Raw genomic sequence first — 27,589 nt, forward strand, 5'->3', positions numbered from 1 at the left:
GTATTAAAAAGCAGAGACGTCACTTTGCTGACAAAGTGATGGGTTCATACAGTCAAAACTATGGTTTTCCTGGTAGTCATGTATGGATGTGAGAGTTGGACCATAAAGAAAGCTGAGTGCCGAAGAATTGATGCTTTCCAATTATAGTGTTGAAGAAGACTCTTGAGAGTTCTTTGGACTGCAAGGAGATCAAACCAGTCAATCCTAAAGGAAATCAACCCTGAATATTTATGAGAAGCACTGATGCAGAAGCTGAAGCTCCAATACTTTGGCCACCTGAAGAGCCGACTCACTGGAGAGCCGACTTTCCCTGATGCTGGGAAAGACTGAAGGCAGGAGGAGAAGAGGGTGACAGAGGATGAGGTGGTTAGATGGCATCATGGACTCAAAGGACATGAGTTTGCACAAACTCTGGGAGATAATGAAGGACAGGGAGGCCTGAAGTGCTGCAGTCCATGGGGTTGCAAAGAGTCAGACACGACAGAGCCACTGAGCACGCGCACATCACATATTTATTGACTTCTTTGGCTGTTCCAGGTCTTAGTTGTGGCACGTGGGATCTTTAGTTGCTGCATGTGAACTCTCAGCTGCGGCATGGGGGGCTCTAGTTCTCTGACCAGGTATTGAACTTGGGCCCCCTGCATTGGGAACACAGAGTCTTAGCCACTGGACCATCAGGGAGGTCCCTGTATCTGTGCTTCATGCAAAAAAAGCTTAAAAAAGAGTATAAAGTTTTTTTTATTTCTCAAGAACCAGTATTTGCTCCCTTGGGTGTGGCACTGAGCACAACTGTTCCAGGAGAAGCTTGTCACCATCATCCCCTCTGTTAATCCTTGCAACAAACTCCTGACGTGGGTACTATACTTGTCCTCTTTTATACTGTAAAGTCTGAGGCTCTGGGGGGTAAATGACTTATTACAACCCACTGTCTCACAGCTAGGGTGGTACAGGGATTCACGCCGCAGTCCACGTAACCATTGGGAAATCCCGCCAGGGTCCAGCCTTGTATCTGGAAGGGAAACAATACCCTCTTGACCTACGGAAGGATTGAATTCCACGTGTGATGTCGGCCAAGTGGGCGAGCAGGACAAGCAGGTCTGGTAGGTGCGGCATCTTGTTCCTCTCTCCCTAGAGAAACGATCCCAACGCCTTCCCCAATCAGGGTTTCATCTTCCAGGACAAGGTGTTTGCTCCTGGTTTGTCACAGCTGGGGCCCCTGGTCCTTAACCTCTTAGATCATAAGAACAAGAGGGGGCCTCTCAGGTGTAAAGTGCCCCTCCCTTAGTTTACAGGTCAGGAAAGCCAGCTGACAGAGAGGGATGTGCTCAACATTAAGCCCCTGAGGCCGGGGTCTCTGGATCCCAGCCTGGTCCCACCAGAGAGGGGGCCTGGAGGGGCCGAGTCCGTGTTCCGGTCTCATGACCCCAGCAAGACAACTGAAGGCAGGGCCTCCCTGGAAACTGGGGCGTTGAGGCTGCCCACAGGTGACTGTCTGTCCACCCTTCCATCTATACATATTTACTCCTCCTTCCTCACCCTCTTCTGCTCGGGTTTTAAGCCCTGCCTCTGCCACACACTCACTAAGGATGTGACTTTCAGGAGTCACAGGGCTATTATGAGAAGCAAATGACCTACGTGCCACGTCCTGAGCTGGGCTCTAGGGCCCCTGGTGCTGTTCTGTCTGGGTTCTCATTAATGGAGGAGGTGCTGTGTTGATTTTTTGTCCAACATGTGAGTGGGTGGGTGGGGGGAACCCTCTAGAGCAGGTGGTGGCTGTGCAGATTCTGGGGCAGCTCCCAAGGTGAGGGCAGTGGGGTGACTTCAAGGGGACCCCTTTTAAAGTAAAAACGCTGTCACAGAAACCCACACAAAATTCTTTAGTGTGGTTACCTTGGGAGGTGAGACAGGAGGGTTAGTGAAACTTTCCCTTACTACAGTGGATACTTAAAATCATTATGGTTTTTACTTCCTTCCTTGTCCTTTTTTCTCTATATATATATTTATTTTTCTTATTTTTTTTTCTTTTTTGGCTATGCTATGTTGCTTTTGGAATCTTAGTTCCCCCACTCAGCTCTCAGCAGTGAAAGGGCAAAGTCCCAACCATTGGACCTCCAGGGAATTCCCTTTTTCTATTTTAAACATTTTATTCAAGTACAACATGTGCTGAGCTGCCATTTCAGTCCTGTCTAACTCTTTGCGACCCTATGGACTGTGGCCCACCAGGCTCCTCTCTGTCCATGGGATTCTCCAGGCAAGCATCCTGGAGTGGGTTGCCTTGCCCTCGTCCATGGGATCTTCGTGACCCAGGGATAGAATCTGCATCTCTAAAGTCCCCCGCATTGGCAGGCAGGCTCTTTACCACTAGCGCTACCTGAAGTACAACATACATCCTGAAAAATGAGTAAGTTCGCTGCTTGATGAATTTTCCCAAACGGACCACACCCACCTTACGAGCACTCAGATCGAGAAACAGCCCACCACCCGCCTCCCCACCAGCTCACAACTGCCCCCACCCCAACTCACTCCCTAATCCTCCAAAGCAGATCACCCCCTGACTTCGTACAATAGTCATTTTGATTTTTATATGCTAGAACCAGCAGGTATGCATTTTGGCATCTCACCCCTTTTCTCAACATTATACAAGGTTCAAACGAACTGTTATTTCACTATATTGTGAATTATCTTAGAAATATGAAGGGAAAAAAATGTTCCTAGTTCCCTACATAATAACAGCTTTACCCTAATACCACCAAAGCTCGGCTCCCAGGGGCTCCTCGAAGGTTCCGTGGACCCCAGCTTAGGGAACCAGGTTCCCGCCCCTCTTGTCTCCGCCCACCTCGGAGGCCCGGTCTGCGGCTGCGCACTGCGCGCCCGGCCGGCGGGAGCGCTGTCACGTGACGGACGCCGACCCGCCAAGATGGCGGCCTCTATCGTGGCCCTGCTGGCGCTGTCCCTGTTCCTGCCGCCGCTGCTGCTGGTGGCGTGGAAGCACTGGCGGTGGGGGCGCGCGGCCCGCCACGTTATTGTCGTGGTGCTGGGCGACGTGGGCCGCAGCCCCCGCATGCAGTACCACGCGTTGTCACTGGCCAAGAGCGGCTTCTCCGTGACCCTCCTGGGGTTCTGCAGTAAGTGTCCGGGGCTCCGGGAGGGAGGCTGCTCTGTCAGCCTTTGACCCTCGGCTTTGACCACCCCGGGGTCGGAGAGGGTGGCCGCGCCGAGGGCGCCCGCTTTCTCTCTCTCCTCCCTCAGGCAGCCCTCTGAGACTGTTCTGGCCTGGACAGATGTTGCCAGGTTTCTGCACCCCAGCCCCCGCCCCAGCCTGGATGTTCTAGAGACCTAGGAACACATCAGCATTAACCGAGCGCCTGCCATATGCCAGGACTGTGCTAAGCTAAATGAACTCAGTGCATAGTCTTATTCTTCCTAGTAAGTGGAAAGATGGGACTGGAACCCAGATGGGTGTGACCCCAGGGCCAGTGCTGGTAAGCACATCTCTGAGGCTGTGTCTGAGCCGACGGGCAACTTGTCTCCATTCCTCACCCTCAGTGCAGAGTTCTGCAGGCAGGAGATGTTTCATTTTCTCAGCATGCCCAGCTTTTTCCCTTAGTGTTAGGGGGCAGCGGTGTTTGCTCCTCCATCTTACCCCACGTTGACATTTTCAGGAGGTAGCTCTAAACATACCCCATATCAGGGGAAAGCCGGAATAGGACTGGTTGCCTCAGGTCCTTGTTTAGAGTCTGCTACCCCAGGGTCAGGGGTGGGAGTGGGACTTCCTAGAGGTCTCCCTGGGATGTGATAATTCCATCATCCAGGAAACCTAGGTCAGCTTTAGTGCCTGCTGTGTACCTGGCATTGTGTTAAGTGAAAGTGGATAAGATTCTGGCCCTCCTTCTGTGGTTGGTCTAGAGAAGTCTGGACAAGAACTGGCCTCATTCTCTGTTTTGGCTACTGAGGAACAGAGAGGTTTGGGAAAGTCTTACTTTCCAAAATGGCTCTTCCTTATTCAGTCTGGGGAGGGGGTGAGGGGTGGGGCAGGGATCATCAGACTTTAAATTAGGTTGTCTTGTCCAGCACATTAAAGAGGACATTCTTTTCAGACTCCAAACCCCACGATGAGCTCTTGCAGAGCGACAAAATTCAGATTGTGGGTCTGACAGACCTTCAGAGACTTGCAGGTAGGAAGCACTCAACTCTAGATTCTGTGTGTGTGTGTGTGTGTGTGTGTGTGTGTGTGTGTGTGTGTGTTTGGGTGTTTGGGGGGGCATCTGCAAATTACCAAGAATTCCTTTACTAGCGGGGCTTCCCAGGTGGCTCACTGGTAGAGAATCTGCCTGCCAAGGCAGGAGACGCCTGTTCAGTCCCTGGTTGGGGAGAATCCCACAGAGAAGGAAATGGCAACCCACCCCAGTATTCTTGCCTGGGAAATCCCATGGGCAGAGGAGCCTGGTGGGCTGCAGTCCATGGGATCACAAAGAGTCAGACACAACTTAGTGACTAAACACCAACAGCCTTCACTAGTGACAGCTGTTTTCTGTCTTGCAGTTGGGCCCCATGTCCTCCAGTACGGGGTCAAAGTTGTATTCCAAGCAGTACACTTGCTGTGGAAGTTGATGTGCATGGAGCCAGCAGCCTACATCGTTCTTCAGGTATGTGTCAACCCCGCCTCCCACTGTGAGAACCACTGTTAATAATTTTCTTTACATTCTAGTCTTAAAAATGTACAAACTGGTAAATGAATTGCATATTCATGTGTGTGTATATAAACTTCTAAACACTTGACTAGGAGCCTGTGGTCTGTGTCCATCCTCTTTATGATACCCATCCTTTCTGTTTTTCAATGTCATTGCAGATAGTTACTTACCACATATCTGAATGTTTTACATGCATTATCTCATTTAATTCCTCACAACAATCCTGAGAAATAGGTTCTTGTGTTATGTACACTTAGAGATGAGAAAACCTGAACCTAGGGAGGTTCTGTTGTCACACAGCTGGGAAGTGCTGGAGTCAGGATTTGAACTAGGTCTTCATTCTAGTTCTGAAGTTATGGTTTTAGCTTCTTACTATCACTGCTTTTTAACAGAAAAGTTCCTTCTTTTAATTGACTGTATCGTATCCCAGTATGATATATACCCTGATGTATTTATTTAGTATCATCTTAATAAACACTCAGATTGTTCCTGGTTTTTTTTTTTTTTTTTTAAAACATATCTGGCAAAGTGGCAAAGAGCATCAGTGAACATATGTCTTTTGCACGGGTCCACTTTCTCTTTTCGGAGAAGGCGATGGCACCCACTCCAGTACTCTTGCCTGGCAAATCCCATGGACGGAGGAGCCTGGTGGGCTGCAGTCCATGGGGTCGCTAAGAGTCGGAGACGACTGAGCGACTTCACTTTCCCTTTTCACTTTCATGCATTGGAGAAGGAAATGGCAACCCACTCCAGTGTTCCTGCCTGGAAAATCCCATGGAGGGAGGAACCTGGTAGGCTGCAGTCTGTGGGGTCGCTAAGAGTCAGACACGACTGAGCAAATTCACTTTCACTTTTCACTTTCATGCATTGCAGAGGGAAATGGCAACCCACTCCAGTGTTCTTGCCTGGAGAATCCCAGGGACGGGGGAGCCTGGTGGGCTGCCATCTATGGGGTCGCACAGAGTCGGACACGACTGAAGTGACTTAGCAGCAGCAGCAGTTTCTCTTTTAGGATAAATTCCTAGTAAGGGAAGTGTTTGGTCAGAGTCCATATACTGTAAAATGTGGTTACTGGATAGTACTAGAGAAGGTTGGGTCATTTTATCCCCCTACCCAACAGAGAGGCCTTTCCCCGCTCATCCTCACCACCAGGCATCATAAGTGTTTTGAGTTTCCATTCTGACAGGTGAAAAATGGTACCTCCTTGTTCCATTTTTTGTCTCCTTGGGTATCAGTCCTCTTGGACTTTTTATGTTGATCAATTTTCTTTTCTTTCTTTCTTTTTAATTATTTATTTGGCTGTGCTGAGCCTTATTTGTGGCGTGTAGGATCTAGTTCCATGACCAGGGATCAAACCAAGGCTACCTGCATTGGAATGTAGAGTCTTGGCCACTGGACCATCATGGACATCTGATCAGCTTTCTTTTTTATGACTTTTTATACTTTTTGGTGAAGAAGAGGGGTCTTCTGCTTATCTGTTTTCAAGAGCTCTGTAAACAGAATTGACTCTTTGCCATGTACGTTATTCTCGCTTGGTTTATTCTCAACCATGGTCTGGTTTCCTCCTCTTCATTCAAGTCTCTCTTTCCTAGAACCCTCCAGGCCTGCCCGCCATTGTGGTCTGCTGGTTCGCGGGCTGCCTCCGTGGGAGCAAGCTTGTCGTCGACTGGCACAACTACGGCTACTCCATTATGGGTCTGGTGCACGGCCCCAGCCACCCCCTCGTTCTGCTGGCCAAGTGGTGAGGGTCTGGAAGGAGGGTGCAGACACTGACTCCAAACTGCAGTGGGAAGAAGGGCCAGTGCAGAGACCTGGGGAAGCTGGTCCCCTGTGTGCCCTGTAGGGGCGAGGGCAAGGCTGGGTGTTGGCATGATGCTCGTGACCAGTGATAAAAACAGGCCTGAGCAAAGAAGGGCATTTGTTGGCCCATGAAACTGAGAAATCTTGAGAAAGGGCCAACTTTGAGCTCAGAAAGGGTGTCATCAGGACCTTTCTCTTCCCACACTTCCCTCTGGAGGTGTTTCTCAGGTCCTGGGAGCCCCTTGCTCTCATCTGCATCCCATCCGGCTCTGTGGAGAGAGCAAGCCTGCCTCCTGCTCACCTGGTGTCCTCTGACCCCCACTGAGCCTGGGGCGCTTCAATACCCTGTTGTCTCAGGCTTGGGACGAGTGCTCAGCTAGAGAGTTGGGGTCCCTGGTGCACGCAGACCAGATCCCCAGATGCAAAGTGGGGGCCGCTGTTGGCAGCTGGGGGTGTGGGCCACAGTCTGTGAGCTGTGAGCTGGGGGGAGGGAAGAAGGGCCTCGGGAGCAGGCTCTGCTTGCAGGAGGAAGCAATGCCATGTTCCTTTCTTTAACAAATCCACACTTTTACTTATTTACTTTTCAATAAGTTTAAATCCTCAAGGGTACAGTGTCACATGGATTCTGTGTCCAGTGTTCTTAGCAGGAAGGTTGCTTCAGAATTTGGCAGAAACCATGCCACTCATGTTTCCATGAGCGTGAGTTGTCTTTCCCCAGATTACTCTGGTTTGTGAGGTTCTCCGCCAGGCGTCACTTGTTCTTTGCTTTGTACACACAAGTACATCTCTTACCTGGATAGAGTTCAGCTTCATCTCGAGGACATACACCCTCAGTTTTCGGGAGAGCTGTGTGCTCCCTCTGGATCTGTAGACCCCACTTACGGCCAGCACAAATGGCCTTGGACCACCACCGCCCGCCAGACATATTGGTCGTGTTAGAAGTCCTGTTCCCAGCAGGCTTGCACAGGGTCCAGGTGTCTGAAAGAGCCAGTGCCGGGTTCTGAGCCCGAGTTATACCGCCTGCCTCGGTGTGGACTTGCAGCCTCGAGCCATCGGCCGGCTTTGGCCTTTCCCCTGATGGGTCATTCATGGGTAGTAGTCACGGCGGCTGTCAGCATGCACTGGCTGCACGGCTTCAGCCCAAGCCTTTCTCCCATCCAGACTCCACTGCCACCCAGTGAGGGAGTCCCATGATTGCTCTCCTTTTACAAACCAGGAAACTGGGGCTGGGGGCCCATACGTCACGTGCCACACAGCTGATAAGTGTGAGCGCCAACCTTCCATGCCCGGGATGGACTTTCTCTGGAGCTTTCTCTGCATCCTGAGTGAGGACCAGGCCTTGGTTCACACACACATTCAATAACCCTGTTCATTTCCAGTTCTTTTTCAGTTCTTCCGGTCGCCAGGGCTCATGTCTCAGTGTGGAACTAATCTCTTGATAATACCTTTCTAACATTTGATAGGGCTTCCCAGGTGGCGCTAGTGGTAAAGAACCCGCCTGCCAACGCAGGAGACGTAAGAGACGTGGGTTTGATCCCTGGGTCAGGAATATCCCCTGGAGGAGGGCATGGCAACCCACTCCAGTATTCTTGGCTGGAGAATCTCCATGGACAGAGGAGCCTGGCGGGCTACAGTCCATAGCATTGTGAAGAGTCAGACACAACTGAAGCGACTTAGCACCCCGCACGCACAACATTTGCCCAGCTCCCTTTGTAACACAGTGGGAGTGAGCCTCAGCCGCACAGCCTTTGCAGGGAACAGGGCAATGTGGCTGAGACTTGATGATGAGGACTTTATTGTGTTTCTCCTTCATTTTATGGCAGGAGAGACTGGATTTTCCCTTCCCTAGTGATAATATGATTTCTCCCGAAAGTAATTGTGTTTAAGCTGAAAAGCAATCTGATTTACAGAAAGGTGTGAAGGAAATATAGGTGGTGGAACTCAGTGCAAACACTGGGAAGGCACCTTGCCAGTGACCTGGTTTGAGAGACCCCAGCTCTGCAGCCTCTTCGATACCAGAAGGTGTCGAGTCCCATGCCGGTTGGTGGCGGGTGGTGGTGCTCGGCCCAGGGCTCCAGGTTGAACACTGATACTTCTCTTCAGGTATGAGAAGCTCTGCGGACGCCTGTCCCACCTGAACCTGTGTGTGACCAACGCGATGCGGGACGACCTGGCTGAGAACTGGGGCATCAAGTAGGGGTCCCTCCCACCTGCTGTGTTGTGCTGGCAAGGCACTGGGAGTTCCTGGGGCTCTGGGGAGTGGTTGCTGGTTTGGGGGAGTGGAGCGGGCAGGAGGCTGGAGTTTTTTTTGCCAGCCAGCCAGGCGGTCCAGGCAGTTTTGGTGTTGAACCTTCTCTCTGTGCTTCTCCCAAGTAATTCTTTTTTTAATTGGACTCTTTTAAACTGTGTATCTGGGTTTTTTGTTTTGTCTGGTCACGCCATCTGGCAGGTGGGATGTTAGTTCCCCAACCAGGGATTGAACTCAGGACCCTTGTGTTGGAAGTGCAGAGCCCTCACCACTGGACTGCCAGGGAAGTCCCTTTCCAAGTCATTCTGAAATTTACTGTTGAGACTTGGATCTCCAAGCACCCTTCTTCTGGATCCTCCTGGGTTTTTTCTTCTTTAGGCCTTTCTTTGCCCCTCCCTAGAGCCACCCCAACGATCTCATTGCAGAGCTGTGACTGTGTACGACAAGCCAGCATCATTCTTTAAAGAGACGCCCTTGGACCTTCAACATCAGCTCTTTGTGAAGCTGAGCCACACCTACCCTGTGTTCAGGGCCCGGTAAGTCTGCCGTCTTCAGCTTGCTTTCAGGTGCCTTGTTTCATGCTCGCTGCTGACTTGGGGATCCATCAGACCAGGGGTTGGCAACCTATGACTGCAGGCCTGCTCTCTTTATTTTTATATGTAAAGTTTTATTGGAATGCAGTGTGTGCGTTCATTTACATATCGTGCGTGGCTGGTTCCGCGCTACAAGAGCAGAGCTGAGCTCGGCAACAGAGACCATGTGGCCCCCAAAGCCTACAGGGCTTACTCCTTGGCCCTTTAGGGAGGTGTTTGCCCCGCACTAGGCTGTGGGTGTCCTTACCCTCCTGCCAGGGTTCCTGACCCTGTGGCAGGGTCTGTGCACCTGTGTGTTCTCTGGGCACCTCCTGGGGGGTGAGGAGAGCCTCTGTGAGCGGCTCTCCGCACACCTGGTCTTTGTTCAGTAATCTGGGGGCTCTTAGAGATGGTCACAGCATCCTCGTCTTAAGCCGACGGGGTGATTACAACAGTAAGCCCCCTGAAGGCATGGCTGAGTCAGTCTTGTCTGCTGTTGTGGGTTCGGTGCCTGGCGACACATCAGTAATAGGGATGATGAGAGAAAGTGGGGGCAGGCCAGCGCCCAGGCCCCGGGTGCTCGGGCCACCTGGTGGCTCGGCTGTGGCTGCACCCCGGCCACTGCCTGCGAGCCTCGCCGGCAGGAGACGGCTGTTTCGGGGCCCCACAGCCTGCTCTGTGGCAGCTCACGGGCTCTCTCCGCTCCTTCAGCTCAGAATCCTCAGACCCGGGCACGGAGAGGTCAGCCTTCACGGAGCGGGATGCCTTGAGTGGAGCGGTGACCCATCTTTGCGGGCGACCGGCCCTGTTGGTCAGCAGCACGAGCTGGACAGGTCTCAGGACCCTCCCGGGCACTTGGGGCTCCTACGAGTGTCAGTCCTGTGCCCCCACGTACTTGGGGCCCCGATGAGAAAGGGGAGCGCACGAGCTGGTGGGGGAAGCACGGGAAACCGACCGATGACACTCAGTTCTCTTTTCTTGTAGAGGACGAAGACTTCTCCATCTTGCTGGCAGCATTAGAAAGTAGGTGTGTGGCTGTGATCAGGAGCTGGGCTTGCCGGGGTGTCCTTAGCTGCGGGATGCTCACCCGGCCTCACGTGATGTCCTCGGCAGAATGTTCCAGGGCCACTGGGTGGGCCAGCCTGAGGACACAGGGTGGCAGTGGCGGGCCTGGGTCCCCATTTGGGTCAGTGAGTGACCCCCTGGCTTTGAAGCGTCCCCTCCAGGATTGTGTGGCTAGGAGCAGCACCCTGCCCTCCACCCCTCCCATTAGCCCCTTATTCACCCGACTCCCTGATCTTGGTTATCACGTATTTATTTTTTTTTAACACAGAATTTGAACACTTGATCGACAGTGGAGAAAGCCTCCCTTCTCTGGTCTGTGTCATAACAGGTACCCACCCGGGAGCGTCCCTGTTCTGTATTAGATGGGTCACTAGAGGGGACAGAAGGCCCTCCCCACGTCAGGCCTGTGATGTTTGCTGTCTCATTGATTGTCAGCCTAACTCTTTGATGCATGGTTCTCTCTGCCAGCTTAATAGAGGGGCAGGCTGAAGTTGACAGGGACTTCACGGCAGGGCACGGAGTCTAGATTTGAACCTCAGATAGGGCAACCTCAGAGATACAGTGGTTTTCAAGCCTCTTTTCTTAAAAAATGGTTTTACTTATTTCTTCCTGGCTGCAGTGGGTCTGCATTGCTGTGCAGGCTTTTCCCTGGTTGCGGGGGGGTGGGGGCCGCGCTCCAGTTACAGCGTGTGGGCTTCCCATTGTGGCAGCTTCTCTCATTGCAGGGCACGGGCTCTGGGGCCTGTGGGCTTCGGTAGCTGCAGCGTGCGGGCTGAGTAGTTCTGGCCCCCCGGGCCCTAGGGCACAAGCTCAGTAGCTGTGGCACACCGGCTTAGTAGCTGTGCAGCACGTGGGAGCTTCCTGGACCAGGGATCTAACCTACGTCTCCTGTGTTGGCAGGCGGATTCTTGAGAGCCACCAGGAAAACCCTCTTTCTTTTTAAATGAGAGTCCACTGTCCAGTGTAAAACTGTTTCCTAGTGGAGAGAGAGAAGCAGAGGAGGTTTGGTTGGAGGAGGAGGGCCCTGGGCCAGCAGCCCTGCTTTGGACACCGCTCTCCTCCTGGCCCCCAGACCCCCAGGGGTGGCAGGGGCCCACCACTCAGGCTGTGCTGCCTGGGGGTCCTGGGCAGGGCGCCAGGGAAGCCTGTGTGAGAAGCTGTCTCGGAGGGCACGCTGGTGACTGGCCAGAGTTTATCCTAGACACGTTCCCAGCCTGAGGTTCCCTGGGCACAGGTTGCTGGGAGAAGGGCTGTGGTGTTTGCCGTCAGGGTGCACACCCCCCTGGGCGGGTTTTTCTGGAGGGCGCCTGGCTGGGGCCTGATGGGAGCTGCTGAGTGTGGGCCTGCTGCTCACGCCCTCGCAGGGGCTTCCCAGGCTAGGGGGCGTGGGCCGGGGCGGAGGGGTGCCCAGTGGGTGACTGAGTTTCCCCTGCCAGGCAAAGGACCTCTGAAGGACTATTACAGCCGCCTCATCTGTCAGAAGGGCTTCCGGCACATCCAGGTCTGCACCCCGTGGCTGGAAGCTGAGGACTATCCCTTGCTTCTGGGTGAGAGTGTCTGGTGGGAGGCCTGCGGGAGGAGGGAGGGCTTTACAGGGGAATACCCAAGGGCAGCGGGCCTCCCAGGGGCTCCTTGGTAAAGAACCCGCCTGCCAGTGCAGGAGACAGAGGTTCGATCCCTGATCCGGGAAGATCCCCTAGAGAAGGAAACGGCAACCCGCATCAGTATTCCTGCCTGGGAAATGCCATGGGCATTTCCAGAGGAGCCTGGCGGGCTGCAGTCCGTGGGGTCACAGAAGAGACCCAACTTAGCAACTAAATAGCAACAAATAATCCAGGGCAGGGGACGGTTTTTCTGAAAAGGGCCAGATGGTAAACGTTTTACCAGCTTCTTTTGCTTATTCCCTGTTGTTATAACTCTTTAAAGATTTAAAGCCATTCTCTGCTTAGGCACCCCCCCCCCCCCCCCCCCACAGGCCTCAGGCTGGGATGGGTCCTGGCTGGACTCCTGGAGACAAGGCAGTTTCCCGGTGTGCCTGCTCCTCCCTGTCTGTTTGCCAAGGTCACGTCTGAGTGCTCTGGGGCTCCACGCCCTCCAGCTCAGTCCTGCTGTTCCCATGGGCAGAAGGGCTGGGCGGGGCTGGGTAGGGCCAAGTCAGGGCGGTGCGGAGACCAAGAGTTCAACAGTGCAGTCTGTTAGCCAGTGAGGACAGCCGCCTGGCTCTTGCCGTCTTGATCCCTCGGGGAGAGCTTGTTGGCTCAGTGCTGATCGATCTCAGCATCTAAATAATCCGTCTCAGGCGGGAAGTTCCTTTCTAGATAGGAGTTCCCAGGGCGCTGAGTGATATGAGGGTGCTTCCTTGGCTCTATGTTCACAGTGACAGCTGGTTTTCTGTTGGATCTGCTTTGGGTTCTTCCTGTAATTATTGTGATAAAATACAAACAAAAATATGCAATATGTGTTTTGTGGTCACCGCCACTGTGTCTCGCCAAAACATTTTCATTACCCCGAGCAGAAGATCTGAACTCAGGAAGCAGTAATTGCTGCAGCTTCTTCTAAACTAAATTGTGGTTAAGGAGAAAAAGAGGGTCCGTTTATATAAAAACGTTGGTGATGGGCCGGGAGTTCTAGAAAGGGCGGAGCAGCCAGGAGCAGCATGTGGGAAGCGCCCCTGTGTCCCTGCCTCAGGCCAGGGCACTTGGCCAGCTCCAGGCATCTGTACGCGGGGTTGGGGGTGTGATTAGCCCCTTTCCTCTCCTCCCCGCCTGCCTCTGTCCACGGTCCTGCGGGATGCGTGGTCACTGGGCGCACGGCCGGCGCTGACGGCCCCGTCACTCTCATCCTCGCCCCGCAGGGTCTGCAGACCTGGGCGTCTGCCTGCACCGGTCCTCCAGCGGCCTGGACCTGCCCATGAAGGTGGTGGACATGTTCGGATGCTGCCTGCCAGTGTGTGCCGTGAAATTTCAGTGGTAGGAGTGAAAAATAATCCCACCGGGTTATATTCTCAAATCAGCAGCTGGGTGGCGGGGGGTGTGGGGAGCCAGCATGGTTAGCGTTGCCTGGGAAACCTCCTGGGAGGGTGCCGCTTCTGATCTGTGCAGCTCGGCCACCCCTAGGGAACAGGAGCCCCTGTAGTCCCCGTGGGTGGGCTGTGGCCCTACCAAACGGGGTGGCTTCCACTTTGATGTTGAGGCAGGCGGGGAGGAGAGTAAAAATGATGAATCAGATACTCTTCTTGGGGGCGTGTGCTCACGGCGTGGCATGGTGGCCAGGATTGCCCACCCGACTCAGGGATTTCTCTCTCTGTCCCTTTTGTCTCAGCTCATGTAGTTGGGTTCGAGTCAGTTGGATGTGTCTATTTCTGTCTCCACTCTTCTTGGAAAAGATGGGCAGGAGAGGTCAGTGTTAGAAGAGGTTTAGGTGCAGTGGCCCCACCATGAGCGGAGGGGCCAGCTTCTAAATGGGAAAGCCAGCATGTTAGACTCCAGGTTCACATCCTTTTGGGATCAGCTCCTGATCAGTTTTGAGCCTGCCTCCAGCGTGGTTGCCCTTTACCTGATTTCTCTGCTGTAGAATTAAGAAAAAAAACCCCAGAACTCACCAAGAAGAGCGCACACAGCACAAAAAGTCCGAATGCCCCTTCACTGCCTCTCCTTCCCCAAATCAGTTTGAATTCCTAACACGTGTCCTTCCAGGTCGTTTTTCAGTTCGGATGCTGAGTCTAAGGACAGGCTCCCTGAAGGGAAGGACAGACTGACTGTTCCTGACTCCCACCTTAGCCCGTGGGTGGGGTGGGTTCTGTTCTCTTCCCGAGAGCTCTCATACCCTCCGCCATTCTCTCTACAGCTTACACGAGCTTGTGAAACACGAGGAGAACGGGCTGGTCTTCGAGGACTCGGAGGAGCTGGCAGTTCAGCTACAGGTGGCGTTGTCTGTCTGCCCCACACCAGGGCTCGTGGGGTTTCGGTGATTTGTTGTTCCTGCAGCTGGGCGGGTGGGCCTGGGCTGGGTCTGCTGAAGGAGTAGCAGTCTCAGAGGCTGGGCCCCAGAGGGCCTGGGGAATCAGGGCTTGCCCCGCCTGCCATCTGGGTTTACGGAGCTCATACCACACAGGTGATGCTAGAGCTGAGTGGACCATGTGCCATTTAAGGGGTACTGGATCGGAGGAGGAAGAGGGAGGCATGAGGGGCGCTTCCTGGACCAGCCTTGCAAGATGGGTGGGCGTCTTCAAAGGGTACTTCTTTCTTACTACAAATTACAAAAAGTAATACGTCGTCATTCTTGACAATTGAGCCCAAAGGCAAGAAACTTTGGAAAGGCCCAGAAAGAATTTTAGACTTTGCCATAGTCTCTTGTCAAAATATCTCAACTCTGTTGTAATGTGAAAGCGTCTAGTCTGTGAATGAAGGCGTATGGCCACGTTCCAGTAAAACTTTATTTACAAAGACAAGTGGAGGGTCACAGGTGTCCCACAGGCTGGCATTTGCAGACACCTTAGTTTAGCCAGGTTGGCGAGAACACAGGCATCGCCTGGATCTTAGCAGATGGACAGGAGGGTGCTGGGGAGATGGCAAGAGGGTGGTACTCCTGGAGGGAGCCTGGCAGGAGCAGGGGTGGGGGCTGCCACCAGGTCACGGTATGTGGATGGTGTGGATGTGAACACTGCCGCTTGGCTGTGCTGTCAGGTCGGAACCCCAGGGGGTGGAGTGGGCTGGGGCCAGAGGGCTCCCCTGCGTCCGATGAAGTGGGGGCTTGCTGGGTCGGCAGTGGGGGTCAGAGATGATGATAAGGGTTATCAGCCAGGCCTGGTGGGGAAGCTGGGCCAGAGTGGGAGTTTCGCTGGAGACCTTAGGACGTGGGTGGTTCTGCAGGTGTTGGGGAGGAGGGAGGGTTTCAGTGGGATAACGGGGTTGGAGGGGGGTGATGTCTGGCACCTGGGTTTGGGGTGTGGCTGGGAAGGGGGAGGCGGGGCAGCTCAGGGGGTGGGGGGACCTGGGGTGGGAAATGGGAAGCGGTGACGAGGTAAGTTCTCATCTCTTCTAGACTCTTTTCTCAAAGTTTCCTGATCCTGCTGGCAAACTGTACCAGTTCCGCGAGAGCCTCCGGGAGTCAGAGCAGCTCCGCTGGGATGAGAGCTGGGAGCGGACGGTGCTCCCTTTGATCTCGGACACGTGACCCCTCGGGCCAGTGAGGTGTCCCATGCGGGACACCTTGGATGCCCACCCCCTCGCCTTTCCCCTTCCTCCTCAGGAGCACCCCCCTCCTGTCCTTGCGGCTGGCGCTGCTGGCGGGATGCTGTGGGGCGGTGCCGCCTGGTGGATGGCCACTGGAAAGACAGCAGTGGGCGCTGCCTGGAGAATGAGGCTACTGTTGGTAATCAGGGGTTGGTGGCCCAGGAAGCTGGCTCAGCCTCCTACCATCTTTGGAGGCTCTGAATTCCTTCTTCTTTTCTGTCTTCTGTGAGTGTTTCCCCACTCAGTTTGTGAGGAGGGAAGTAACTTTCCTGTTGCTTGTGGCATCTTCAAGATCCTGGTTTTGTCTCCCGCTGCATTTGCCCAGGTGTGTCCCTAATATTTTGATTCCTGCCTTGAAAACAGGCACCGCAGGTCCTCCCCGCCCCCCCCCCCCCCCCCCCCCGGTCCCCCAACAGGGGACCCTAGGATGCATCCCACTGCAGCATGGCTCTGAGGGACGTGTGTCCAGGTTGGGGAAAACACACTTGGTATATGTTTTTATCTGCACAAATGAAATCCTTCTGTCTGAGCCAAAAATTTCACTTCTGACTTAACGGTGGTTTGCTTAAGAAATAAGCCAGCTGGCAGAGAGAGGGTACCCACACACTCGAGCAGTTTATATTTTGTTAGAACAGTTTACGGTTCTGGATTCAGAATTTAACATCCTTTGAACATTCAAGTCCAGTGGAAGTTTTATCAGACTCTTTCCAGGACAGTGATTTGATTTTCAGGTTGTCCTTCAGAACCATCTGTAAAAACTACAGCGTTAGTTTCAGAATCGCCATCTCCGAGTGCTCTTCGTAGGGAAACAGTTTCTGGTCATGATGAGGCACCTCTTCCCACGGGATCCCAGCCTGGCCTGGAAACAGAACAGATGCATCTCAGGGTGCTGGGGTTTGGGGGCAGGACGCCACCCTATCAGGGTGGGGCTTTGGGACAGACACCCAGAACCAGCCTCCAGGGTGGGACCAGGAATCCCCTTGGTAAGCAGCTCACAGCAGCCAGCTTTCCTGCATCTGCACACTGGGCTGTGTGTGTCCCTCAGAGGTCATGGCCCTGTCGGTTCCCCGTCGCTCTCTGCCTCTGGGCTCCACCCTCTCACCGGGCACAGCTCAGTAGGAGCCGAGGTCTGAACCCACGTCTGCCTGACTGCTCAGCCTGGTGCCTTCAGAGGCTGGGCCTGTGTCAGAGGGGATTATGTCCTCTCTGTAAGCACAGATGTCTGACAAGTCCCTGGCAAGGGTGGTTTTGTCATCAGTTTTTTATGAATGAAAAATCAGTATTTATAAAAATGAAATAGTAGACATACTGTGTAAGTTTCATGATCCTGCTGTCTAAGTATAACATGTTAATAATGTTAATTAGCTTGTATGAAATTTCCCCGTGTGTATTACTGTGATTATTTTTAAAAATAAAAATGGGCTGTATATGCTGCATGTGTGAGTGTGAGTTACTCAGTTGTGTCCGACTCTCTGTGACCCCATGGACTGCAGCCCACCAGGCTCCTCTGTCCATGGAATTCTCCAGGCAATAACACCGGACTGGGCTGCCATTTCCTTCTCCCATATGCTGCATATATATATACACACACACAGCACATACAGTATATGTATATGCTGTTTAGTACTCAGATTTCTTCACTTAAAACAGCCTGGAGGGGACTTCGCTGGTGGTCCAGTGGCTAAGACTCTGCGCTCCCGATGTAGGGGCCCCAGGTTCCACCCCTGGTCAGGGAACTGGGTCCCACACGCCACAACTAGAGATCCCGTGTGCTGCAATTGAGACCTGGAGTAGCCAAATACATATAAAAAAATTGTATTAAAAAATACAGCATGGATATCTTTCCTTGTAAGCATCTGAAAAAGGACTTCATTATTCTTTGAGGCCAAACACCAGTCAGTGGGACACGGTATATGTGGGTGGGCACTGGTCATCTCTCTTGGCAGAGGCAGCCGTGGGAAGGCTCTGCATGGCTGTCTGGTGTGTGTGGGAAGCCCTGATGACGCCTGGCACGTGGTTGGGGATCACAGGGTGGGGGTCACGGGGTGGCGGGTGGAGACTGCGAGCTGGGTGCCTGGGTCTAGTCCCTGGGTGCCTGGATGATTACTTAGCTGCCCTACACCCCGGTGTTTTTCTGGGTGAGACAGGATGACAGCACCCCCATGCTCCCACCAGGTGCTACAGGGGCTGACACAGGTCAGGTCTAAGGACAGTGTCGCCCCCGCCCCCCACTTCCCCACAGCCGAGTCAGGCAGACCCCCTTCCTCTAAGGCACCCCTGACTCTTACTGTGTGTTTGACCCAGTGACGGTGGCCGCTGTTTCCCTGAAGGCCCCTGCCTGCCAGCCCTGTCCCACCTCCGAGGGGGATGTTTCTGCTGTACAGTGAGGACCTGGAGACAGTGGCCCAGCTCCCGTCTACCCTGATGCCGGCTGGCGCCCACCGCCCTGTCCCTTCCATAGACAAAGACTGAAGACTCTCAGAACCCCCAAACACACAGTAGGACTGCTGCTCTCAGACTTGTGAGGTCACCGCATAAGCTGCCCCCCTCATCCCCTGCTGACCTGGGCAGAGGGTGCAGGTGTCGCTCCAGCACACCGTGGTCTGGGTCTTCCTGGTTTGTCTCCAGGTCACCCCCCACCTTTTACTTTCCTGGTTTCTGTGCTCCCTGGAGTCCTGTATGGGGCCAGTGCAGTGACCCTGCAGGCCTCTCAGAGACAGCAGCCTGGCCTGGGGCCCGGGGCTCACCCAGCTCCGTGGTGAACAGCTGGCACGTCTCCGGGTTGCGGATGGTGAAGGCAATGTAGGCATCAGGAGCCCGCTGGTCCTTCCGGCAGGTGGAGAGCTTCCGCAGGACCCCAAGCAGGGAGAGGACCGTTTCAGGACAATACAGCACGTCTGTGATGGAAACCCAGGTTACTGGAAGGGTTCCCCCAGGATGAGGGCTTCCATGCTGACACTTGGAGGTGAAGGCCCAGAAAGCAGTGGTTTAATTAGGTTTGTGCTCTTGGATGGTAAGAAGACTACATTGGGTAAAAACAGAAAACGTTAGCAGAACAAAAAGGCTGCTGAAAGACACTACAACACGTGAAATATATCCAGGACTCACTGGCATTCCTTCACAAGAAATCCAGTCTTTGCCCGTGGCCTGTTTAGAAGATGCTTCATGAGGCAAACCTGACTCTGCCCCAGACTTCTGGTTTCCTTCCTGTGGGGACAGGGCCCCTCCCGCCCGCCAGCTGGGCCCGCGGGGGTATACCGCTTAGACTGCGTGCTCTGCTGCCCCCAGCCTGAGTCTCAGGGCCATGGCCGGGCCAGAGGGCAGCACCAATGGCCAGACGGGCTGGGTGAGCTCTGCGGAGCAGGATGGGCCTGTTGGTGGCCAGGCCACATGCCACTTCTCTCATGGGCCCCGTCCTTGCACCAGAAGTGGGTGGGCCCTGCTTGCGGGGCTCATTTCGTGGACTAGGACAGAGGCATACAGGCAGAGCCCTAGGCCTCAGAGACGCACAGGTGTGCACGGAGCAGATGGGGGGGGCCCCCAGAACCCCTTCCGTGACCCGCGGCCCGGCCCAGGGCACACAGAGGAGTTGGGATCAGGTCGTTGTCCGTGGTCCTGGAAAGGCGAGGCTGCCGCGGCCACTTCCACCCCATCTGAAGACAGGTGTAGGTGGGCCCTGGGGCTACCCTGGCTTTCTCTTTTTTGTTCTGGAAGAGACTGAGAGGCCTCCCTCAGGCTGCTGGAGAGGGATGTGAAGTCTGGCTGCTGGGCTGTGGCCTGGCTAAGACTGGTCCCGCTGGTCTGGTGCCCTGGGGCCTGTTCTGCTCATCGCACGCCTTGCTGGGCAGAGCTGGTTCCTCCATAGGAGGGACCATTTGCGTGGGAGGACACGTGGCCTCTGTCTCAGACGGGGCGGCTGCGGCCTCAGGGCCCCCAGGAAGCACGCCCCGTGCTGTGCCGTCACCCTGGAGGCCCACGCAACCCAGGTCCCACCATTCCTCCCGCCAGGCAGTGTCCACTGCTGTGTCCCTGCTGAAAGCCAGGCGGTACCTGCGGCAAGGACGACGTCCGGCTGGAAGGCCGCGAGCTGCGGCGCCGTCACTGTGTCCCAGTCCAGCCGGGCCACCGTCACCCAGGGGCGCTCTGCCTCGGGGGTATGCGGTCCCGGGTGCTGCGCCCAGGCGTCGATGCTTGGCTCCAACGAGAAGCCGTTGAGAAGGACGTTCCCTCGCAGCTGCTCCAGGACGTGGCTGTGACAGTCGCTGAAGACGTACGCTCTGGGCCGGCATGTCTTACAAATGGCCAGGCCTGTGAGGCCGGCTCCGCTGCCAAGCTCTAAGACCATTCTGGAAGGTGAGGAGAAGGCGTTGTGTCCACAAGTGCCCGGCAGCAGACCCTCCTGGGAGCCTGGCCCTGCGCCCCCAGCTCACCTGTGAGCGAAGACCGCTGGGTTCTCCAAGGCCCACTCGGCCAGGTAGAGCGCGGCGTTCCACGTGACCAGGCCTGTGGTCCCATGAGACACGATGGCCGTGCTCTCGCAGAGGGTGACCGAGTCACCTGAAGGCTGGGCGGAAACCAGGAGAGACAATTACTAATCCAGCAGCCAGGGCGGGCCTGGGGGGGCCTCGGGGGCCATGTAAGGAAGTAGGATTGGAGTCTAAATGTGATGGGAGCCACTGGCGGTTCTGAGCAGGCGGGTGATACAACCCTTGTGTGCTCAGCGTGTCGGTGGACAGAAGAGGAAGTAGTGGGGCTTGAGAAGGACCCAAGCCAACAGGCATTTGCTGGAAAAGCCCAGGTGCCCACCTAGGAGGGAATCGGCCTGCTCTGGCAGTGGGGGCAGTGAGACTTCCGGGGCGAGGCCTGTAAGGCCACTAGAAACACTCAGGAATGTGTGATAAATGACAGAAAACAGCATTTCAGAAATAAAGGCTGCTCAAAGGAACGTAAGGATAAAAATAAAACATAAAATCAGATAAACCCTTAAGTTGAATCGTTTAGTCATGTCTGACTCTTTGTGACCCCATGGATAGCAGCCCGCCAGGCTCCTCTGTCCATGGGATTCTCCAGGCAAGGGTACTGGAGTGGGCTGCTGTTCCTTTCTCCAGGAGATCCTTCCAACCCAGGGATCAAACCTGGGTCTCCCGTATTGTGGGCAGATTCTTTACTGTCTGAACCACCAGGGAAACCCTTAAGAGAGAACATGTAAAGGAGTGAAATTTTAAAAATTGAAAAGAAATTAAGAGATTGTCACGGGTTCAATCATTTCCTCCGCAAATTTGTATGGTGAAGTCCTAACCCCTGGCACCTCAGAATATGACCTTTTTTTGGAGATGGGGCCTTTTTTTTTTGGGCCACACTGTGTGACTTGTGGGATCTTAAGTTCCTTGACTGGGGACTGAACTCTGGGCCCTTGGCAGTGAAAGCACAGAATCTTAACCACTCTTTATGGAGGGAATCAAGTTAAAATGAGGGCATAAGGGGACCGTACTCCAATCTGACTGGGTCCTTGTAAGAAGAGGACATCAGGACACACACACAGGGAGAAGATGGTCATCTGAGGCCAAGGAGACAGGCCTGGAGCACATCCCTCTCTTGCAGTCTCAGAATCAGCCCTGCCGACACCCCTGATTTTGGACTTACAGCTTTCAGATCAACATTCAAAAAACTAAGATCATGGCATCTGGTCCCATCACTTCATGGCAAATAGAAGGGGAAAAAGTGGAAGCAGTGACAGATTTTTCCTTGGGCCCAAAATCACTGAGAACAGTGACTGCAGCCATGAAATTAAAAGATGCTTGATCCCTGGAAGGAAAGCTATGACAAACCTAGACAGCATATTAAAAAGCAGAAACATCACTTTGCCAACAGAGGTCCCTATAGTCAAAGCTATGGTTTCTCCAATAGCTTTGACCATATGGACCTTTGACTATATGGACATGAGGTCATGTACAGGTGTGAGAGTTGGACCATAAAGAAGGCTGAGCACTGAAGAATTGATGCTTCTGGATTGTGGTGCTGGAGAAGACTCTTGAGAGTCCCTTGGACTGCAAGATCAAACCAGTCAGTCCTAAAGGAAATCAACCCTGAATATTCATTGGAAGGACTGATGCTGAAGCTCCAATCCTTTGGCCACCTGATGGGAAGAGCTGACTCACGAGAAAAGACCCTGATGCTGGGAAAGACTGAAGGCAGGAGAAGGGGGTGACAGAGGAGATGGTTGGATGGCATCATTGACTCAGTGGACATGAGTTTGAGCAAACTGGGAGATAGTGCAGGACAGGGAAGCCTGGCGTGCTGCAGTTCCTGGGGTTGCAAAGAGTCAGACACGACTGAGCAACTGGACAACAACAAAGTGATGTGACCTGCAACGGACTGAAGCCCTAATGGAATGACAGGAGACCAGTTCACTCTCTTTAAAGGGGGAGGGTCAAGTCTGCATCCGGCCTTTCCTCCGCAACCAAGTAAAGCCAATAGGAGGCATTTCCTTACAAAATCTCTCCAGCCAATGAAAACAAAATGATTCAGAAAGTCACTTTTACATCCTCCAATGAATTAATGGGTCTAAGCTTTAGGCATCGTAAGTGCTCCCACGAAGCGGATAAAAACAGATGATGAGCCTTCCGGGACCTATGCAGTGTTCTTGCTAAGGGATCAAACAGACAAGCGTCCCAGTGGGCCTTGGAATCCAGCCTCCAGTTTGTGGGGAACAGAGGACAAAGCAACAGGGTGAACAGCATCACGTGCGTGCAATGAAACTCAGCCTGCACAGAGCTGTCCAGCCCAAACCGCCAGGAAGAGAAGGAGCTGGGGGAACCGTGGATGAAGGGAGGTTTTGAACCAAACCTTGTTAATGGACAAGACTAAGTGCAGGCATTTAGAGTTGAGTGCATGTGGCAGTGAAAAGACCTCCGAGTGACGACTCTGAAAGGGAGGGAGGGCAGGCTGGGATGCAGGTGGGTCAGATGGGGGCCTTGTGGGCTGGCTGCCAAAGTCCTCGGCTAGACTGGCAGTTACAGCAATTTGATAATCTAATTCTTTGCGTGGTTTTTTGTATCTGTGTTTTATAATAAAAGGTTAAAGAACAAACAAAACAAAAACTGTTGTGTGCAAAATGGACGTTTGTGGGGCAGGAAGCCAGACGACCAGTCACGAGGCCACAGCATTTATCAGGCTGGTGATGGTGGCAGTGGACAGCAGGGAGAGACTGCCGTCCTGCAACAGCAGTAGGAATGCATGCATGCTATGACGCTTCAGTCTGACTCTGTGTGACCCTAGGCACTGCAGCCCGCCAGGCTCCCCTGTCCATGGGCTTCTCCAGGCAAGAATGCTGGAGTGGGTTGCCATGCCCTCCTCCAGGGGATCTTCCTGACCCAGGAATCGAATCTGTGTCTCTTATGTCCCCTGCACTGGCAGGCGCGTTCTTTACCACTAAGCCACCTGGGAAGCCCACATATATCCGTCAAATGTTTATTGAGGTCTGAGCACCAGGTCACTGCTGTGCAATTCAGTGTGTTACCTAATTTAACCCTAGCCGCCCCGAAGAGAGGTGTTATCTGCAGAAGGGCTTGGTTTACAGGTGGGGAAACCGAGGCCCAGGAAGGTTAACTGACCTCATCTAAGACCACAGAGCAGAAGAGTCAGGGACTGAACCCCCATGAGGCTGACGGGACCCTGAATTAACTGTGTGTGTGGAGGGCGCGCGTCTCCTACCAGCAGATAGCTCCGGTGGCAGTGGGTGGGGTCCTCAGCCGTCAGGACCTCGGCCAGTGCCTGGTACAGCTCGTCCAACGGCTCCGTGTGGACAGCCTCGTGCTGGGGGTGGGCAGGGAGACAGCATTCGCAGGAGGCTTAAGTCGACCCTTGTGATTCAAACCAAGGTTCCACCTCTTTGCTTTTACTCTGACTTATAAAAACGGCTGGAGGATTTTCACCACATTTGGAGGTGAGATTTGGGATGTGATTGACTTAATATAGGTCACTTGGTGGGGGGAGCTGGGGGCCCTCCGAGATGGGTAGAGAGGGTGCAGGTAAGGTGCAGTGTAGGGCAGCAGGGAGCAGGTGGGGTTTCCCACACTCGGGGGCTGCCTGGTAGGACTGGGAAGGTTCTGTGGGGCGAGGGGAAGCAGGACCACAGAGGAGATGCTGCCATTGCTGGAGACCCCTGGAAGCAGACAGGAAGGACTCTGGCCTTTCCTTTCCTCCCGCCCCACCCACAGTGTCTCACTGATGGGGATGCCCCTGCTCTACAGGGGTCTGCAGAGCAGGAAAAGAGAACAGGATGGATCTGAGCTCCAACAGGCAAAGTCCACCTCTGAAGAGCCGGCTGGGTCCCAGACGCTTCCTGGTTACTGGGTGGACAGTGCCCATCACTGACCTTTCTGATGAGCTCGGAGAGAAAGCTCCGGGAATACTTCATTGGTGGTGGGTGCTTCACGCACAGAGGGTGCTTCACGGTCTGTGAGAAGGAACACAGTGTGGGCTGCGGGTGAGACTTCGTCTTAAGTCTCCCATGGGTTTCAAGTGAATACAGGGAAAACCCCAGTTACCCAATCCCTGGATTTCTGGCCCTGGGTGATCCTCATGCATCAGAAAGAGTTTTAGATATCAGCCCTTTCCTAAAAATATTTCTCCACTATAGTGGCACAAGATCAAACCAGTCAATCCTAAAGGAAATCAACCCCAAATATTCACTGAAAGGATTGACGTTGAAGCTGAAGCTCCAATACTTTGGCCACCTGATGCAAAGAGCCGGCTCATCAGAAAAGACCCTGATGTTGGGAAAGACTGAAGGCGGGAGGAGAAGGGGACAACGGAGGATGAGATGGTTGGATGGCATCACTGACTAAATGAACATGAATTTAAGCAAACTCCGGGAGATACTGGAGGACAGAGAAGTCTGGCATGCTGCAGTCCATGCAGTTGCAAAGAGTTGGACATGACTTAGTGACTGAACAACATTGGCACAGTCCACGGCAGTGTTTCTAATGCCCTTTCTGGGTAGGAACATGGAGCATATGGATTCACGCTAACACTCTGCTATAGGCCGAATATCTGTGTCCACCCCAAATCAACATGTTGACTCCAACACCCAAGGCTATCAGGAGGGGCCTTTGGGGTGTGATTATAAGGGTAAAGCCTCCATAAGTGGAATTAGTGCCCTTATAAAAGAGACCTCAAGAGAGTTCCCTCTGCCTCGAGCCATGTGAGGACATGGCAAGAAGACAGCCCTCCATGAATGAGGGTGTGGGCCCTCACAAGACAGTGAATCTGCTGGCATCTTGATCTTGGACCTCCCAGCCTCCAGAACTGTGAGAGAGAAATTCCTGTTGTTTATAAGCCAAACAGTGTGTCGTGTTCTGTTATACTAAGACTAAGATATACCCTTTGGTATGTTCAAACCCCACCTCCAAAAAAGCAGGGCCCCACCCACAACTAGAAAAAGACCCAGTGGGCAAGACATGCCTGCTTATTTTCCCTTTAAACGTAAAGAAAAAAGTCTCTGAGAAGCGAGTAAAGGCTAGCTGTACCTACAGCGGTCATCCCCATTTCCTCTGTGGACGGTTTTAAAAACATCGCCCAGATTCCCTCCCCTCATGCAGCGTATTGTGTATTCTGATGTCTTTATCTAAGAAAACAAAAGAGCCCGAGTTGTCTGAGCTGGTCACGCCAGATGCAAAGTCTTTCTTTTTAAAGGACACATGCTCACCCAGGGTGCTTCTGTTACCTCTTCACCGGGAAATCAGGTCAGCGATGCATTCCAGGGATTCTGTGATTCTTACCTTCTGCAAAATATCCAGCAACAGCTCAGAGCCTGACGAGTCCCTTAGTTTCTCTTCTAGGCTCTATCCAAAGAGAGAGGCGGTAAGAGAAAGAAATCTCAAGGGCGTTATTACAGCAACATTAAACATGCAAAAGGAATTGTTGGCAAAGTGCTAAGTGATCTCTCCCCAGGGACCTGGGGCCAAATGATGCAGAAGCCACAGACAGCTGAAAGCCTGACCTTGAGAAGTCCCGAGTTACACCTGGATGAGTCACAGAAAATGTGAGAAGACAGGCTGCTGGTTTGCATTAGCCATGGCAGCTTAGTCTCACCTGGGTCTCACAGACCAGCTCTGTGACTGAACTGGTTGGCCAGGAATTATGGGAGGAGCCATGGCCTTAACACCTGATGGACTCCCTGAGACCTCCCCGTGGCAGGCAGGCTGCTTTACTGTGCAGGTCCTAGCTCCTGTGTCATGTCCTTGGACAAAGTCACTTGCCCAGGGTCACACAGCTTGTGGGGGTCGGCCCAGGATTCAAAGCTGGCAGGCTATCTCTCAGATCTGAGCTCTGACTTCTTTTCTAGTCAAACCAATGACAGCAATAGTCCTCACCGCATGGGTGCTGTGGGTGAGCCTACGCCAGCACTTACCATGGGCCTGGTGAAGAGTAAGCACTGTAAACAATTACAGGCGATACGCATGGGGCCTCACAGATGCTATTACGAAGGTTTAAATTTTGGGTTAAAAAATGTACATATTCCTTTCTGACGGGAAATGATCTCCTAGGATGCCAAATGATTTATGTCAGTGAAAGAACAGATGACTGACCTCCCCTCTTAAGAAGGGGCAGACCTGGGGAGGACTCTGTGTCCAAACTGAGTCATCCCAGTGAGCTCACCGCACATGAATTATGAAGGACGCAGGGTCATTAGAGCCCCTGCCTTGGCAGAATAAAGTTGCTACCCCGGCCCTGAGCCTGTGTGCAAATGGCAGGTCCCTAGGGCAGGGATGTGAGCTCTTCTGTCTTTTAGGGACTGTTTTGTACCTCCCTGCCTCTTCCATCAGCTGCCTCTGAGAGGACTTGTCCAAAGCTGCTGATACACATGAAAAGCTGGAGGCCCGAGAGGGTCTGTGACCTGGTCACTGAACTCAACACAGCGTGATTTCCCGCTGTCCTGAGCATGCTGGCTGTTTAAACGAGCAGCAGCAGCTGTTACCCAATGGTCAGGATAACAGGCTAAAAAACCTTTTTTTTTTTTTAAACCAACTGTCCATGACCCTAAAAAACCCAAAGAAAAGGGGAGTTGGGAGGCAATCTCACATTCCTCCAATTCTGTCTGCAAAGGCGGTGAAGGGCGGCGAGGGTCCAGGGGAAGAGGCTGTTGAGGGCTGAGCGCAGGGTGGGCCCAAGGGCGCGCAGGGAGGGCCCAGGGGCGCACCGGTGGAGCGCCTGCCCCCTCGCCGCCAGCCCGCGCGGCCCCGGCGATCCCGGGGGACCGGACGTGCCGCTCGGACCAGCGAGGTAGCAGAGGCCATCACGTGGCAGGGAGGGCGGGTGTGTGACTCCGGAGCCCCGCTCACCGCGAACTCTCGGTGCTCCCCAACCCACCTTCCGCGCCCCTTGCCGCCCACCTGCCAGGGAAAGGAGCGCAGGGCGCGCGCCGCCAAGAAGCGGCGCTCGAAACCCCGCAGCAGGCGCGCGGCATCCGCTCTCTCCTCCGGCGCCATGGTAGGGCGGGGCCGCGGCGTTGCCCAGTAGACTGGGCGGGAGCAGGGCTGTGATTCGAGGCGGCCAGAGACGGGCGCACGGGGCCGGGGTGGGGCTCGGGGCGGGGTCAAGCGCCGCCGGGGCCCTGGGAGGCGGGGCGCAGAGCTCAGGAGGTGGGGCTTAAGGAAGGAATCTGTTCCGGAGGCGGTGCAGTTCAGCAGGTGGTTAGTGCCGTGGTGGGCGGGGCGTCGAGGGGAAGTTGGAGGCGGGCTCTGGGCCTTGGAGGTGGGGCCACGGCCGAAGGGGCGGGGCCATAGCTCCGGTGGGGCGGAGTCAGAATTTAGCGCCAAGTTTCGCTGGGCGGGGCAGCGAGGGCTCCGCGGGAGAGTGTTCAGTCAGGCCGAGGGCCAGGTAATGCTTCTCGTTGTTCCAGCACTTTTTCGACAGTCTTTTTGGCAAGGCCCCTACGTGCAGAAGCGTCGTCCCTTGAGCCCTATCCTAGCCCTC

General features: G+C 54.0%; 2 protein-coding genes, 1 long non-coding RNA gene and 1 pseudogene across 6 annotated transcripts; 1 reads left to right on the top strand and 3 right to left on the bottom strand.

The window, feature by feature from the left end:
- Window positions 1–2,880: 2,880 nt before the first annotated feature.
- On the top strand, window positions 2,881–17,046 carry ALG1 (ALG1 chitobiosyldiphosphodolichol beta-mannosyltransferase). Of its 3 annotated transcripts, XM_061401042.1 has the most exons (14): window positions 3,046–3,125; window positions 3,250–3,426; window positions 4,098–4,175; window positions 4,543–4,646; window positions 6,284–6,432; window positions 8,595–8,684; window positions 9,165–9,275; window positions 10,023–10,144; window positions 10,296–10,334; window positions 10,645–10,704; window positions 11,813–11,923; window positions 13,231–13,345; window positions 14,223–14,298; window positions 15,420–17,046. In XM_061401042.1, exons 2-14 carry the CDS (start codon window positions 3,396–3,398, stop codon window positions 15,549–15,551), a joined length of 1,218 nt encoding a protein of 405 aa, XP_061257026.1. In that variant the 5' UTR covers window positions 3,046–3,125; window positions 3,250–3,395; the 3' UTR covers window positions 15,552–17,046. The 3 variants fall into 3 exon arrangements, with proteins under 3 accessions (XP_061257024.1, XP_061257026.1, XP_061257025.1); XM_061401040.1 differs by lacking the exon at window positions 3,250–3,426 and having other exon boundaries at window positions 2,881–3,125; XM_061401041.1 differs by lacking the exon at window positions 3,046–3,125 and having other exon boundaries at window positions 3,132–3,426.
- Window positions 6,767–7,581, bottom strand: LOC133237964 (large ribosomal subunit protein eL33-like; annotated as a pseudogene).
- On the bottom strand, window positions 16,202–27,181 carry EEF2KMT (eukaryotic elongation factor 2 lysine methyltransferase). 2 transcript variants are annotated; one of them, XM_061401043.1, is made up of 8 exons: window positions 27,007–27,181; window positions 25,393–25,455; window positions 23,988–24,068; window positions 23,324–23,425; window positions 20,041–20,174; window positions 19,661–19,956; window positions 18,358–18,507; window positions 16,202–16,469 (listed from the first exon to the last, which is right to left on the bottom strand). In XM_061401043.1, exons 1-8 carry the CDS (start codon window positions 27,100–27,102, stop codon window positions 16,369–16,371), a joined length of 1,023 nt encoding a protein of 340 aa, XP_061257027.1. In that variant the 5' UTR covers window positions 27,103–27,181; the 3' UTR covers window positions 16,202–16,368. The 2 variants fall into 2 exon arrangements, with proteins under 2 accessions (XP_061257027.1, XP_061257028.1); XM_061401044.1 differs by lacking the exons at window positions 25,393–25,455; window positions 27,007–27,181 and adding an exon at window positions 25,141–25,224.
- Window positions 18,577–19,654, bottom strand: LOC133238200 (uncharacterized). Its single transcript, XR_009733461.1, has 2 exons — window positions 18,719–19,654; window positions 18,577–18,632 (listed from the first exon to the last, which is right to left on the bottom strand). It is a non-coding gene; the product is annotated as an uncharacterized LOC133238200 (long non-coding RNA).
- Window positions 27,182–27,589: the final 408 nt, after the last annotated feature.

Source organism: Bos javanicus, chromosome 25 (genome assembly GCF_032452875.1).
Source record: "Bos javanicus breed banteng chromosome 25, ARS-OSU_banteng_1.0, whole genome shotgun sequence".
Classification (NCBI taxonomy): Eukaryota; Metazoa; Chordata; class Mammalia; order Artiodactyla; family Bovidae; genus Bos; species Bos javanicus.